This window comes from Elgaria multicarinata, chromosome 17 (assembly GCF_023053635.1).
Source record: "Elgaria multicarinata webbii isolate HBS135686 ecotype San Diego chromosome 17, rElgMul1.1.pri, whole genome shotgun sequence".
Classification (NCBI taxonomy): domain Eukaryota; kingdom Metazoa; phylum Chordata; class Lepidosauria; order Squamata; family Anguidae; genus Elgaria; species Elgaria multicarinata.
This window is the reverse complement of record NC_086187.1, coordinates 22,205,462-22,221,040: the sequence shown is the minus strand read 5'-3', so window position 1 is coordinate 22,221,040 and position 15,579 is coordinate 22,205,462. Positions and strand designations below refer to the sequence as shown.

The window sequence follows — 15,579 nt, the reverse complement described above, 5'->3', positions numbered from 1 at the left end:
GGACTGCAGCTACAGGGGACCCACCAGCTGCCTGAACTACATTTTGCTGAATCAAGCAAGTGCATTGGGGGATGGATACGTTGGAACTGCAGGCATTAGTATTCCAGGAAAGTTAAGCTTGATGCTTTGAAAGGGAGGGAACATTTACTTAAATAAGACCCGGTACTTTCATTTCATTCAGTACAACCAGGGATGACAAACCCACATTTAATTGTCTCACAGCAGGAAAATAATCATTGACTAGATGTAGTTAGCATTCCGTAAATTGGTAAAGATGGAAAATCCCTTCGAACATTTTTAATATATTTTTTTCAACTCTAGAATAAGGGCTGGTAGAAATACCCTCTCATCTCCGAGCATTATAATTAGTTCCACGAAACACACTGATAGTAAGTAATTTATTATTGGTCTTGGAATACAATTACGATTCTAGACGAGAACTCCACTTTTAAGAGTCAAGCCATCTTCGGTTGAAGCAGTCTTCTGTTACCAGTCAAAAAGTGGTAACTTGTATTCTTCTGGTCCATCGAGTGTCAGTGATATTTTCTCCATCGGTCATGCTCTGAATAATCAAAACAAGCCAGTTTGATGAAGCAGCACAGCCTTTTGGATATTCTTTTATAGAGAGTACTATTTTAAATCCATTCTATGTATTCAAAAAGTCATATTAATAACAGTATCAGCATCAAGAATGCGAAAGCTCAACAGCCATCAGCAGAAAAAAATATCTGTAGGCTCCCATTAAACAAATTCCTGGGAAAGATAGATTTTACTTTGCACCAAAATAATTGTATGCACTCTAAACAAACATTTTGGAAGGTATTCCAAGACTAGTTACCACCCCAAAGGCAGCCTTAGTTGCTACCTGTTGTATCAGACTATTTTGCAATTACTGGGCTGATCAAGAGCCAGGTGCTTTAGGTGATACCAAGAAATACTGCAAACTGTACAGTAGTACTAGTAACTGACAAAATAATAATAATAATTAATAATAATAATATATTTATTACCCGCCTCTCCCTCTGGATCGAGGCGGGGTACAACACAAATAAAAACACCATAAAACACATAAAACTAATTCAAACATTAAAAACCAGTGCATCATTAAAAGCAGCACACCATTAAAAAGGCATCTTAATAATAAGTCCGTAAACATAGCTTTGCTGGACTACACTGAAGACAGCCCATCTAGGCCAGTATTCAGTTTCCAATGGTAGAACAGCTGCATCTGGGAAGCTTGTAAGTTGTATGAACACAACAAACCTCCCCATTTTAGAGACTACAAAAACATTACCACAAGCAGGAAGTAGTGGCACTACCACTGATGCAACCCAGGGCATAACCCGCTTGAGGGGCCCACCCCACCAGTTGGAAGGCCCAGACTAAAACGCATGCTCTCACCTATGCATTAAAAGTTACCTTGGAGGATTTATTTAATACATTTATTTAACACTAGACTTCAAGGACACAAGGTAAGATTTTACTCACTAATGTGTTTATAGTTCCAGATGTAGCTCATGACCACGTAGCCTGTTAGCATCATGGCAATGCCTGAAATGCCTCCTTTCTTCACATTAATGTACTTATTGACAAATCTGTCATAACCTAATGAAGTGGGAAAACAGTCTCAGCTTCAAATGTCAAAGAACTTTCTTAAGCACAGCTTCTGAAAACAATACTTAAGGGAAACCCAAAAGCATTGCTAGTGGCGATATTTATTAATTATTTAATCCTTCCAATAACAGACATTCTACAAGCAGATTACAAGAATGAAATACAAAACAAGAAACACAGGAATAATTATAAAATATAAGAACAGCCGTACAAATCTAAAAACTAAATTCCAAAAATACCTGACAGAAAAGAAAAGGCCTCTATATTAGCCACCTGCCTTAACTTCCTTCAGCGGAACACCAGGAAGAAGACCTCTGAAGATGACCTAAAGTCTTCTGTTAAATTAAATCAGGCTGTCCCATTTGTGATTCTACAGAGGTTTTGGTTTACAAGATGACCATCCCTGCTTTAGACACTCTTGTCCCAAGCTGTTTAGGACTTTAAAGATCGACACCAACACTTTGGCTTGGAAACAGTCTAGAAGCCAGTGCAGCTGACGAAATGCTGGTGTCACATGATCATATGGACCAGTTAATAGCCTAGCAGCTCTATTTTAAACTAAAATATTTACACTATCTTCAAAGGTAGCCCGTGTACTCAGTCTTGTCTGCCTAAAACAGCAAAAGCACAACCAAAGACTAATATACTAAGGGGATCTCCCTAAATTCAGAATCACCTTTGCAGCCTGATCCTATAAATGGCTGCTAGGTGACACCCATTGAACTCTGAGTTCAATAGGACTTCTTATCAAGTGTTCTTAGGGTTGCAGCCTGAGTAGATAATTTTTCTCATCAGTGAGTCTTTACCATCTAGCTAGCAACAGCTGATCACGTTTACCAATTTAAAAAGGCCACATGAAAGCATCTGGTTCAAGGACAGGGAAAGAGACTCTCAGAGTGCAGCTGCATCTCTGTGTATGACAATGTTTTGCATGCAGAAGGATTTGCATTTAATCCATCCCCATCTCCAGTTAAAAGGACCTCAACTAGTTGGGTTGGGAAAGTCCTCTGCACAATTTTTTGCAGAATTACCACTAGCTTCATTTAAGTATCTGCAAGCAAGCTCTTCCTTTTCCATTCTGAAGCAGCCACAGCCTGGTAAATTTATTTTTATGCTGCTCCTATTGATTTTCCTATTAGTATATTTGTTTTTTAAAGTTTCTAAGCCACCCTGGGATTTTACAAATGGGTGGGGTATAACTCCCTTAAATAAACAAGACCAGAAATGCTGCCTGTTCAATGCTGCAGTCCTACAAACAATTACTTGAGTGCAAATGAGCTCAGTGAAAATTACTTCTCAGTAATAATGTATAGAATCTGGCTGCAAGGCTGAAAATAGAGGCTTGCAGCTCTATTTTATGCCTCTTCTCTCAGAGTTCAACAGAAACTTATTTCCAAGCTAGTATTTGGATCACAGGTGAACACACAAAGTTCAAAACTGATTTAAGATCTGCAAGTGGACGATGGCTGTGTAGATTTTCAAACCCTCTTATTTTTTATATCATAAGGCCTTTATGATATAATATGGCAAAGACTGAATTGCTTGTTTTTCCTCCTAAGCCTTCTCCTCATCTCTCATTCTCTCTTACTGTCAATGATGTTACGCTTACTCCAGTCAAGGAAGCTCGTAGTCTTGGCTTTATATTTGATTCCTCGCTCTCCTTTATTCCTCATATTGAGGCAGTAGCTAAATCCTGTCGTTTTTTCCTGTATAATATTGCCAGGATTCGATCATTTTTGTCTGTCTCTTCTGCCAAGACTCTTGTTCATGCATTGGTTATTTCTCGGTTGGACTACTGCAACCTTCTTCTCACTGGCCTTCCTTCTTCTCACATCACTCCGTTGGTTTCTGTTCACCACTCTGCTGCTAAGATCATCTTCTTGGCTCGCCGCTCTGACCATGTAACTCCACTTCTGAAATCTCTTCATTGGCTTCCAATTCACTTCAGAATCCAATATAAACTTCTCCTGTTGACCTACAAAGCTTTTCACTATCTAGCTCCTTCCTATCTCTCCTCTCTCATCTCACACTATTGCCCCGCTCGTGCTCTTCGCTCCTCTGATGCCATGTTTCTCGCCTGCCCAAGGGTCTCTACTTCCCTTGCTCGGCTTCGTCCATTTTCTTCTGCTGCCCCTTATGCCTGGAATGCTGTACCAGAACATTTGAGAACTACAAGTTCAACCGCAGCTTTTAAAGCTCAGCTAAAAACTTTTTTTTCCTAAAGCTTTTAAAACTTGATTTTGTTCTGACTTTATACTGTTAGTTCACCCTACCCAGTGCCTGTTTACCCTACCCTGTGCCTGTTTGCTTTCTCTTCCCCTCCTTATTGTTTTATTATGGTTTTATTAGAATGTAAGCCTATGCGGCAGGGTCTTGCTATTTACTGTTTTACTCTGTACAGCACCATGTACATTGATGGTGCTATATAAATAAATAAATAATAATAATAATAATAATAATAATAATAATTTATTTCACTAGCAAACTAGCATGTTTCTACAGAGTGAGTAATTCATTGTAGCCTGCCGCTTACTTTCAGATGTAGCACTATTGACGTAAACCTAAAACCAGAATTGTGGAGCATTGGCTATTGGCATACAAACGTCCTATTTCAAGAGATAAAATAGTACTCACCTCCTCGACAACTTGTAACTATCCCTTGTGGGCTGTAATTTCGTGCTGCTAACCACGTTGGCAGCTGCCCCACTTTCACATCCAGGAGCTTCTTATCTTTAATGGGTACTAGGAAAGAAAGGCAAGAATTTCTCATGGGAGGTCAGTATAATGGGGGGTATGGAGTTACAGTCCAAGACATGTGGAGGGCACCAGATTGGGGGAAGGTCTCCTACAAGTGGTTCTCAGTATGACAGGATATATTTGGATACATCCTTGCAGAGGGCCTTCTCTGCAGCGGCTTCACACCTGCGGAACAAACTTCTATGGGAGGTTCTCCATTTACCTTCCCTGCAGGCTTTCAAGAAGGCCTTAAAAATATTTTATTTTACCACGGCCTTTGCATGATGAGTATTGTTATTGCTGCTATTGTTCCTGCTGGTTTTATTGTTTTAATTACTGTTTTATTGCTTTTAATATTTTATGTATTTTATTGCTGTAAGCCGCCTTGTGAGGGCTTCTGAAAGGTGGCCAAGAAAAGTTATAAAGAAATAGTGTGGATTCCTTCACTGAGTGGGGGGTTGGACCCAATAGCCTTATAGGTCCCTTCCAACTCTACTAGTCTATGATTCTATGAAAATGCAATATTTAAAGGTTTTTTAATAATGGACTCTTGCACTGGCCAAGTCAAGAGAAGGGGAACCTGAGTTATGCAGAGGTGGCGTAACATATAACGGCTAAGAGACTGTGATGTGAAACAGCATTCTCCTGTTTCACATCTGACTTTATGTTGAAGCTGTAGGCCATAACTAATCTGGAAGGCCTCCCACACTAGAGGCCTTCAAGAGGCAGCTGGACAAGCATCTGTCGGGGATGCTTTAGGGTGGATTCCTGCATTGAGCAGGGGGTTGGACTCGATGGCCTTGTAGGCCCCTTCCAACTCTGCTATTCTATGATTCTATGGAGGGCCATAAGCCCCTCCAGCCCTGCTTCATTTAAAAGCTGCCTGGCAAACAGTAATTCAGCCTGAAAACGGGGTGGGTCGGTGGGTGGGAATTGACCAAAGCTTTGCCTGTTGAACTTCTGCCTGATACCTCTCTCCCATGCACAGGAGAGATGTTAGAGGGAAAGGTGCTTTTTAAAAACAAACCGCCTTGAAAAGACACCTCAAGCCCAGCACGCAGAGCGGTCCTAAGGCGTTGCAGCCAGAGCTGCATTTGGGGACGAGGCTGCAGAAGGACGCGTCCTTCAGGAGAGGCCTCCTCTTCCTCCTCGAAGCCAGCCCAGGGCAGAGTCCGGCCGCTTCATGCCCACAAGGAAAGCCAGGGCTCCCCTAGTACCGCTCAGGCTCCGACGGAGCCGGGTCACCTTGGCATCTCCCTCGCCCTGAACCGCTTACCTGGACGGTCCGCCATCTTGCCGCTGCCAAGGAGTATCCGGGGATCCGCGCGCAAGGGCTCCTGGGAGAAAGCCGCGCGCAAGGCCTCACGGGAAGAAGGTCGTCCTCCCTGCGGGCGGCATAGTGAGTCGGTCTAGAGGCAGAGTTCGTCTGCGCGAGAAAGTGGGATGGCGTTTTCATCCTACACATATTTACCTAGGAGTAAATCCCATTGAATTGAGTGGGGCTTACCTGTGAGTAGGCATGTATAGCATTGCGCCTGCATTTAGTTTATATTTAGCATTTGTTTCCTGAAGGATAGCCGAAATGGCTAATTATTGATAAATTAAAGCAAAAACGACAACAAAATATATACATAAAATAGAACTCTTTCTACGCACACAAAAAACCATTATTATTATTATTATTATTATTATTATTATTATTATTTATTTATTTATTTATATAGCACCATGAATGTACATGGTGCTGTACAGAGTAAAACAGTAAATAGCAAGACCCTGCCGCATAGGCTTACATTCTAATAAAATCATAATAAAACAATAAGGAGGGGAAGAGAATGCACCAAACAGGCACAGGGTAGGGTAAAACTAGCAGTATAAAGTCAGAACCAAATCAAGTTTTAAAAGCTTTAGGAAAAAGAAAAGTTTTTAGCTGAGCTTTAAAAGCTGCGATTGAACTTGTAGTTCTCAAATGTTCTGGAAGAGCGTTCCAGGCGTAAGGGGCTTCTAATAAGCCATCAGATAAAAATGCTTGCCTAAACAAGAATTTATTTATTTACAAATTTTATTATTCTTTTGAAGCTGACCACCTTGTTAGGTGTTTTATTTGTTGCACCTTGAGTGTTCTTCATTTTTGTTATTGTTGATGGATTGATTAATTTCTTTATTACATTTTTACTTTTATTTATTTTCCACAAAAAACAGACACATAAGGAAGGTAAAAAAAAAAAACCACTACAAACTATACATACTATTACACCACACATCCATCTAGTAAAATAAACACAATACATAAGGCTGTATTTCATTTAAAGCGCTCTTCGTGTCAGACGGCAAACATCCGTTGTTTCTATATTGCCAGGTACGAATTTCATAACAAGCAGCCAATGTATATATATCAAAGGCAAAGGTACAGGTTATATATAAAACCCACAAACAAATAGATCATCCTTTTGCTGTTCTTATATATACTCAATAAAAGGTTTCCAGTCATATGAGGCTATTGTTCTTTCATGTACTAGCGCCGTTAATTTTGCCATCTCCGCCAATTCCACCACCTTGAGGAGCCGTTCTTCCATTGTTGGTACTTGTGTTTTTTTGCGATATTGCGCATATAGTAGTCTTGCCGCTGTCATGAGTTGGATTGATTAATTTCTATTGGATTTTTATTGCGTTTTTAATCTTTTGTAAGCTGACAACTGACAATGAAACAGATGGGTGGGATATAAATATTTATAATTGACAACAATAAGTCGATCATTCTAAATCTCCACAGTGGTAGACAGTATAAAGTTGCATCCTTCAACATAAACCCTCATAATACAATCAGAACAGAATAAATTAAAAAGTTGCTAGCTTGTCTTCAAAACAAAATACAAAGGCATAGGGATCTGTTTTATCAGCCATAAGACCTTCAAAGGTTCCTGTTGCATCTAACAGCTTATACATTTGAATCTCTGTCTTTTGTATCTGATCCAGAAAGGAATAATATGGTTTCAAAATTTGCAAGGTTACTGATTAAGGTCTTCTAACTATTGGGTTCGTGTTAAAGTGTATAATGTGCTGTAATTGAATCTATTTTCATATATTAGCTGCCTGGTGAACTTATTAAAAAATTAAGGTGGAATATTAAAATTTTAAAGACATAAAAATATAAAGAAACCTCCCCTTTATACATGGGGTATATCAGGTGCCCTCTCTTGGCCTAGGAGAACTGGGCATGTTTAGCCTTGAGAAGAGGAGATTGAGAGGAGACACGATAGCACTCTTCAAATACTTGAAAGGTTGTCACACAGAGGAGGGCCAGGATCTGTTCTCGATCCTCCCAGAATGCAGGACACGGAAAAACTGGCTCAAGTTAAAGGAAGCCAGATTCCAGCTGGACATCAGGAAAAACTTCCTGACTGTTAGAGCAGTACGACAATGGAACCAATGACCTAGGGAGGTCATGGGCTCTCCCACACAAGAGGCCTTCAAGAGGCAGCTGGACAGCCACCTGTCAGGTATGCTTTAAGGTGGATTCCTGCATTGAGCAGAGGGTTGGACTTGATGGCTCTTCTATGATTCTAAACCCATGCTTGATCAGTTACATGTAGGGAAACTCACGCCAGGTGTGAATATGTGGTCCTAATAGTGGATGCAACCATGTTATATCACTGAAAGACATTTCAGAAAATCCCTGCAGATGTCAGTCTTGTTTAGCAAAGCTGCCTGCTCAGAAATAACTGCTAAAATTATTCTGGCCTCTAGAGTCTCTGGCAAGAACTAACACAGCCTTGTAAAACCGGCATCCATCCATCTATCTATCTATCAAAATCAAGCTAAATGTGAATGCAGAAACAATAGGGCAATAAACAAATTCTCCTCCAGTGGAGGCCAAACTAAATGAGGAAGGCTGGTGATTTGTAGGCGATATTAATATCTTTTCCCAGCAGATAATTTATTGCCCCTTGTCTCTGGGTGGCAGGAAGGACTGAGTGTTGTCTGTATACATTGGGGCACTAAGAGAGGTTTCATGAGAGGGCAACTTAATGAGGGTCACCCAAAACTTGAAGCCCACACTCTCTGATTTGGCATGATAAACCCACATCTGTATGGATGGGAGTTATTCAGTGATAAAGGAGATATACTCTGTATATTGTCAGGGGCTTGCAGTTGAGAAGAAATAAACTTAAGAGTGTGGGTCGGATCCAGATTTAGATGCGTGGAACTGGAAGCAGACTTCTCCATCCTCTTCTCCCCATAGAAAGCCCTTTGGAGCCCTGGAAATCGTTATGCAGAGGGCTGGGGGACCCTACAGTATGGGGTTCAGCTGTGGTGTGGGGGAATGAGGCAGAGGTACTTTCTGTAACCATAAAGTCCTTCCATCAATGGAAGGCAGAGCCTGGATCTAACCCTCTGAAGAAACAAGGGCGGCATCTTGCCAAGGCCTGCCCAAAAGAGTCCTACTTTCTGACCGGGACATCTGACATGACCATTAGGGTGACCATATGAAAAGGAGGGCAGGGCTCCTGTATCTTTAACAGTTGTATTGAAAAGGGAATTTCCGCAGGTGTCATTTGTATATATGGAGAACCTGATGAAATTCCCTCTTCATCACACCAGTTAAAGCTGCAGGTGCCCTGCCCTCTTTTAAATCTGGTCACTCTAGTATAGCTCCTGCAGCTTTAACTGCTGTGATGAAGAGGGAATTTCACCAGGTTCTCCATATATACAAATGACACCTGCTGAAATTCCCTTTTCTATGCAACTGTTAAGGAGCCCTGTCCTCCTTTTCATATGGTCACCCTAATGACCATCCCACATGATGTGTATAGGTGGGAGTTACTCAGTGGTAAAGGAAATGCACTCTGCACATAGTCTAGAGGCTTTCTCTACTTCACATCTTCCAAGGGTGAGCCCTGATAAAGAAAGTGGATTCCAGGGTTGAACAGAGAGGCTTCTGGGAATCAAATCATGCCCCATTGTCAGAAGAAATGAAACGGTTGACTAGTTGATAAAATATATCGTACTTGGGACAGGGACAATGCCTGTGTGAATTCAGAGTCAGTTCTTCTAGTGTTCTTAGACCAGAACTATTTCAAAATGTAGACACCCATAAGAATGTTTTGGGAGATGAAATCTTTGTATGACCATATAGCCAGATATGAAGTAAAGCATACATCATTCCCACACATTTGAATATAGCACCAGGCCAGATCTACACCTTGTGTCAAATCATTACAAATGTGAAATAAAAAGCAGGATATAGCACTATGAAAGTGGTATATGGAATGTGGATTGTGCCCCAACAGTTATCAGAGCACTTCAATACCGCTATAAAGCAGTAGTATAGATCCAGTGACTTATTGAAGAGAGGTCTGTGGTAAGTTTAAAGAATTTAAACTTATCACCATTAGGATTGCCAACTTTTTGGCTGGCCATGGTAATTGTGCCTTTTAATTGTGCCTTTTAACTATGGCTTTTAACATAGGCAGACTTTAGCTACTGGTAATGTTGATCTCCATGCTATGAAGAACATCAGCTAACATCTGCTATACCAAGCTGCTATTAGAGGCACAAGAGCAATTCAAGCAGGGTTTTTTCTTAGCTAGTTGGCAACCCCAGTTGCCCATCCTTCACAGGGGATGCAATGAGCAAGAGAAGAGAGCTGTGTGATGTTGTGGTTATTTAATACATACATACATACATACATACATACTATATATGTATGTATTTATTAAATACCAAACAAAAAGTTAAGGAATAGAACAATAATGTTTAATGTACAAAAATAAAATAAAGGATAACAATAGCATTGCTTTAAAAGTGCAACCTCATATTGCACAAGAACAAATATCTATCAGGCACAATGTGAAGTAAAAAGGCCAAACGCTTTTCAACACAAGGTCTTCATCAGTGACCAATGCTATAACATAATATATAGAACCTACTTCACAGGCTTGTTGTGAGAAAAGAATGGGCAGGGCGGAAGGAACTATATAAATTGCTCTGAATTCTTGGAGGAAAGGTGGCATAAAAATGTCTCTTTAAATAAAGTTGTGGAAGTATTGCACTAAATCTAAAAAGCAGAAGGGGTTTGCTTTGATCAAGCACACAAGCTCTTCTCTGACAACAGAAGCAAGTCTTAACCTATATATCTTATTCCTCTCTTTTTCCCCGTCATTGCTAAGCTGCTAACAGGGCTGGGATTGAGTGGAAAGTGTTGTCAAAAGCTGAAAAGAGGACATGTATTATTATTTGTTAATTGACTTGTACATCTCATGGCTCTCCAGATAGCCTAGGATAATAATTGGGTTTGTAGCTACTTAATAAGCAATCTGGTAGAGTAGTCAGCACTGCTTACGTATGTTTCACATACAGCCCTATAGTATCTATGCCTTTTATAGGGGTGGTTTCTATATTCAGATAGCTCATTTCTTCGGATAAAATGCTCAGCGAACCCGAAAACAAGTGTGTACAACTTTAAACTTCCAGTTGGTTCACTGCACACAATGGGTGCTTCCAGACAGAGGGATCTTAGCGCTAATATTCCGAGGGCATTTTCCTAGTAAAAAAAAAGGTGGAATAAGCAGTGGAAAAACACAGGAGGGACAGACGGGAAAGACAATAATATCTAGACCCCCACCCCCAGTATTTTTTTTTGTGACTTAGGAAACATAATGGCCAAAACCACAAATCCTCGGCACCCGGTAGTTTTTAAAACAGTAAAGATGGACAGGATTCCGTGTAGGAAAAAAATGCCAAATACTTTGGGTCTTCCTCTGCAATATGCAACAAAGCTGCCATGTGTCTTCTTTTTATCTAGAGGGGCTGCCCTCTCCAATTCCATTTTAACGATAACGATCATTGGGCTCCCACAGTGTGCAATTGGACAGCAAACCAAAGAATCAGGCACTTAGCTCACCTGTTTAGCTTTCTGCACTATGGTGAAATGGACGGTATTTCTATTTAAATTATAATAATAATTTCTAAATCTGCATCCATACATCTAAAGTAGCACATTGATGAAATTTAACACAAAGTTTTAATATATCAGGAGTATTAACCTTTATGTATTTATGGACTTTTTAATGTAAATTCTTAGTGTCTCTTATTTTAATCCTTTGTATTAAAACTAATTTTTACATATTGATGGGCACCTTCTGATGAAAACCTTTGTTAGTATCTTTTTGTACTTTACTCTTTTGTATTATAGAGTTTTTGTATGCTTATCGGTATTCTTGGGGTATGCATTTGTAAAGTTGATATGACCACAATGGTTGAAACAATAAATAAACACTTACAATAAAGTAGCATTGCAAAATGTATGGATTTCCCCCCCTCTTTGTGTGTGAGTGATGTTTTCGTTTTGTAATTATGTTTTTATTGTGTTTTATTGTTTTAATCTATTTTAAATTGTTTTGTAAGCCTCCATTGTTTTGGTGGAAAGGTGGGGAATCAATCAATCAATCAATCAATCAAATAAATACATAAATGCATTTGCTCCTTTTTGCAATTCATAAGTAACTACCCCACATGCAACTAGGAGGACACTGGATGTATTCTAGTGCAAGCAGGGCAACTGTGACATTCAAGCAGGTCTGGCCAGCACCCAACAAGGAAACTGTGCACTCCCTAGGACTTTCCCCCTGTTCCCAGAATCCTCTGGACTGGAGTTTCATGGCAGACCCATGAAGTTCATTGGCAGGTATATTGCATGAGTTGCAACAGGTTTTCCTGAAGCCAGGAAGTTTGAAAGTCACTGACTAAATAGCCACCAAGCATATCTGTCAAATGTCATGGGCCATATGTCAGAAAGAATTTTGGCTCTCCGTTGCTCAAGATGCGGAGAAAATACTACCTGACACGCTGATGGATCTGGAGACTTTTATGGCTTTCTGAAATATAGAATCTCTAGAGAGGTTGTAGGACAGTTCAGCAAGGTATCTGCATTTCCATCTCGCAAATGTGGGCCTTTTGTAGAATTCTGTGTACTGAGTTTTTGTTTCCTTTTTTTCTTTCAGGAGCTGCCCTGAGGGGCAATTATACATTAATAGCAACTTCTTTCAGAAGGGACCATCGCTGTTCTTTGAGAAAACAGCTATTTCCAGGCAGACCCGTTCCCGAGGAGCTGCTATTTTTAGTAAATACTATTTTGGAAAGGGAGTGGTGGGTGGCTTTGTCTCTAAGAAATCTGTGGCCTTAGCCTACCGCTAGTGCTGGCAAGTTGCTCTTTGCCTGACAATAAGCCATGTCGTCCCTTTGTAGAGGTTTGTAGCCTAAAGGAAGTGATTCCTTTGCCCTGTACATAAAGTGCCAAGCCAAGCAAAGGCTAATGACAGAGGCAGAAGAAGGCTTGTGTACGGCATTCATTTCTTTAAGCGCAGTGGAAGTTCCATTAGGACGAACAGAGAAAAAGAGGCACATGCATTTTCCAAAGCATGGTACTTAAGCCAATAATAATAATAATAATAATAATAATAATAATAATAATAATTTTATTTCTTACCCGCCTCTCCATCCTGATCGAGGTGGGGAACATAAAATATTGATTTAAAACATGGTATACATTTTGAAAACTTCCTAAAAAACATACTAAAAGCATCCTAAAAAGCCTACCTTTCTGACTTCTGGCAAATCCATCTTGCCCCTCCTGTGTGGCATAAACTGGGCATGCAGTCGTCCTACTGAATGCAATGGCTGAAAAAGTAACAGAGCTTCTAGGTTCATAGTTATTCACCTGTCATGCACGAACATCCCCACAGGAAGGATCTAACTCCAAATCTGCATCCCTTTGAACGAGGCACAACATGGCTTCTTTTACTGGGAGCTGTCCTCTATTTTTATTTTTATTTATTACATTTTTATACCGCCTCAAAGCCGAAGCTCTCTGGGTGGCTCACAGAAGCTTAAACATTACGAACGATAAGAATTGCTGTAAACCACCCAGTGATCCCTGTCTGTGTTGGTTAACAGCATGTGCTTTTGATAGATCTCACTTACACAGGAGAACATGCGAAACAGCCTTATAGCAGGTTAGACTGTTTATCTTTCTAGGCCAGTGCTATCTACTCACTGTCTGGCAGTAGTTCTAGCATCGGTAGAGGTCTTTGCCATCCCCTGCGATCTAATCCTTTGAAACTGAGATATCGGGGGTTGAGCAGACCTTCTGCATGCAAAGCATCATAGATACTAGTAGTAGCAGTGGAACGTGGTAGCTCTGATGTCAGTGGGGGGTGAATCTGCTCCAGGTATTAGTCACAACTCGATAGGGAGCTATCCGAGGTGTAGAAAAGGGCAGAAAATCTGCCCAAAACAGCCTGATGAAGACTGAGCATGCTCAGTAAACACGGAATGCTGAGTGTCTGGGTGGGTCATGTGTAATGGAGTATCCTAGAAGACGGTGTGGCTGGCAGGCTTGAGCCCTGAATGAGATCATTTCACACTGCAACATTTTGTTGCAGGTCCCACCGGTGTGTTCTACCATTGGGTTATCGTCCCTCTTAATCATGATATCTTGCAGCCACATGATACAGAAGCAAAGGGTAGTATGGTATATCAGTCAGTGACAGGCAAATAGCATTATTGTGTCCTGCTTGTGGGTCCCTGGTCAACAGCTGTCTGGCCCCTGTGTGAACAGAATGCTGGACTAGACGGGCCCTTGGTCTGATCCAGCAGGGCTCTTCTCTTCTTATTATTAAATGACATTGTCCCACTCATACGATGCTAGATCATTCTCGCCGATATATTCATGACGTTGTTTTGGTTTAGTTTTGTTTTCTGCGAAGGTTTGAGTCCTACTCAGAAAATGTACCTGGAAAAAGGACATTTTGCTGCTGAGTGCAAGTCTAAGACATGGGAAGCGGGGCGGGCGGGGGGAGTTGTCCTTTTGAACATTTTTTTTAAAGGATAATTCAATCTAAGAACACTTTGTTCTCATCCACAGCATCAGTTGAACTTATGATTAACTGGCAGATTAATTTAGTTAGTAGCTGGCAGCAGCATGCAAATTTTTAATTCTCACCTACATGCTTTTATTCTTACTAATGTGATATCCGGAAGGTTAAACCGCATTTCTTCTCCTTCACTCATGAGTCGATATAATTCATCAGTAGTATTTCTGTAGGTTCCACAGCACCCGTGTAGCCTTTAACCTGCTAGTGCATCTGTTGCAGTCACAAGTAGTGTGTGGAAGGTGTTGAGCCAAAGTACTCGGCCTGCCTACCTCCCTGCCACCCATCATTTACTTTTTTGCATCTCCCATTGATCACCATGGGAAACAGAAATAATAATAATAATAATAATAATAATAATAATAATAATAATAATAATAATAATAATTTTATTTTTTACCCGCCTCTCCATTCTGATCGAGGTGGGGAACAATAGCAAAGGATAAAATACATAATACTCAATTAAAACATAATACACATCGTTAAAAACATCCTAAAAACATTTTAAAAACATCTTAAAATTCCACTGGATAGGCCTGCTGGAAGAGATAAGTCTTTATAGCTTTCTTGAATGCTGGTAGACTGTTAAGTTGACGAGTCTCCTCCGGCAGGCCATTCCACAGTCTGGGAGCCGCAGAAGAGAAGGTCCTCTGGGTAACAGTTGTTAATCTAGTTTTTGCTAGCTGAAGTAAATTCTCCCCAGAGGACCTGAGTGTGCAGGGCAGATTGTATGGGAGAAGGCGATCCCGCAGGTAGCCTGAACCCAAACCATGTAGGGCTTTAAAGGTGATAACCAACACTTTATAATTCGCTCGGAAACTAATTGGCAGCCAGTGAAGAGATTTTAAAACTGGTGTCATGTGGTCACCCCTAGGTGTACCGGTGACCAGCCTGGCTGCCATATTTTGAACTAGTTGACGTTTCCGGACTAGACACAAAGGTAGCCCTTTGTAGACCACATTGCAGAAGTCGAGCCTTGAAGTTACCAGCGCGTGCACTACCATCTTTAGGTCTTCCGAATCTAGGAAAGGGTGCAGCTGGCGTATCAGCCGAAGTGAAAGTAGGCACTCCTGGCTGTCACATCTATCTAATGAGAACTTGGGCAGTATAGAAATGAAATGAATAACTAACTAAATACATTAGTGCAAGTAATACATTGCATGTAACCCTTTCGTAGTCTGCACCCATAAGGACTAGAAACTTGATGGTTTTGTTTTATAAATGAATATTGAGAGTCACAGGAAATGGGGTTTTCTGCCTAATGCCATATTCTGTGGGTTTTCCGAACTCCTGCAGA

At 40.7% G+C, this 15,579-nt stretch overlaps 2 protein-coding genes across 2 annotated transcripts in view; both read right to left on the bottom strand.

The window, feature by feature from the left end:
* PDAP1 (PDGFA associated protein 1) overlaps window positions 1–15,579 on the bottom strand; it is a 227,007-nt gene that overhangs the window by 39,787 nt on the left and 171,641 nt on the right. The gene's annotated exons all lie outside the window — the stretch shown is intronic.
* On the bottom strand, window positions 385–5,723 carry ATP5MF (ATP synthase membrane subunit f). The gene is made up of 4 exons (XM_063143567.1): window positions 5,627–5,723; window positions 4,249–4,356; window positions 1,489–1,605; window positions 385–562 (listed from the first exon to the last, which is right to left on the bottom strand). Exons 1-4 carry the CDS (start codon window positions 5,640–5,642, stop codon window positions 534–536), a joined length of 270 nt encoding a protein of 89 aa, XP_062999637.1. The 5' UTR covers window positions 5,643–5,723; the 3' UTR covers window positions 385–533.

Bases quoted from the DNA above. Each gene is read 5' to 3' on its own strand.
- ATP5MF (XM_063143567.1), bottom strand. The intron at 1,606-4,248 runs GTGAGTACTATT...CCACTTCATTAG, and splicing joins AGTTACAAGTTGTCGAGGAG to GTTATGACAGATTTGTCAAT. The intron at 563-1,488 runs GTGAGTAAAATC...TTGATTATTCAG, and splicing joins CTGGAACTATAAACACATTA to AGCATGACCGATGGAGAAAA.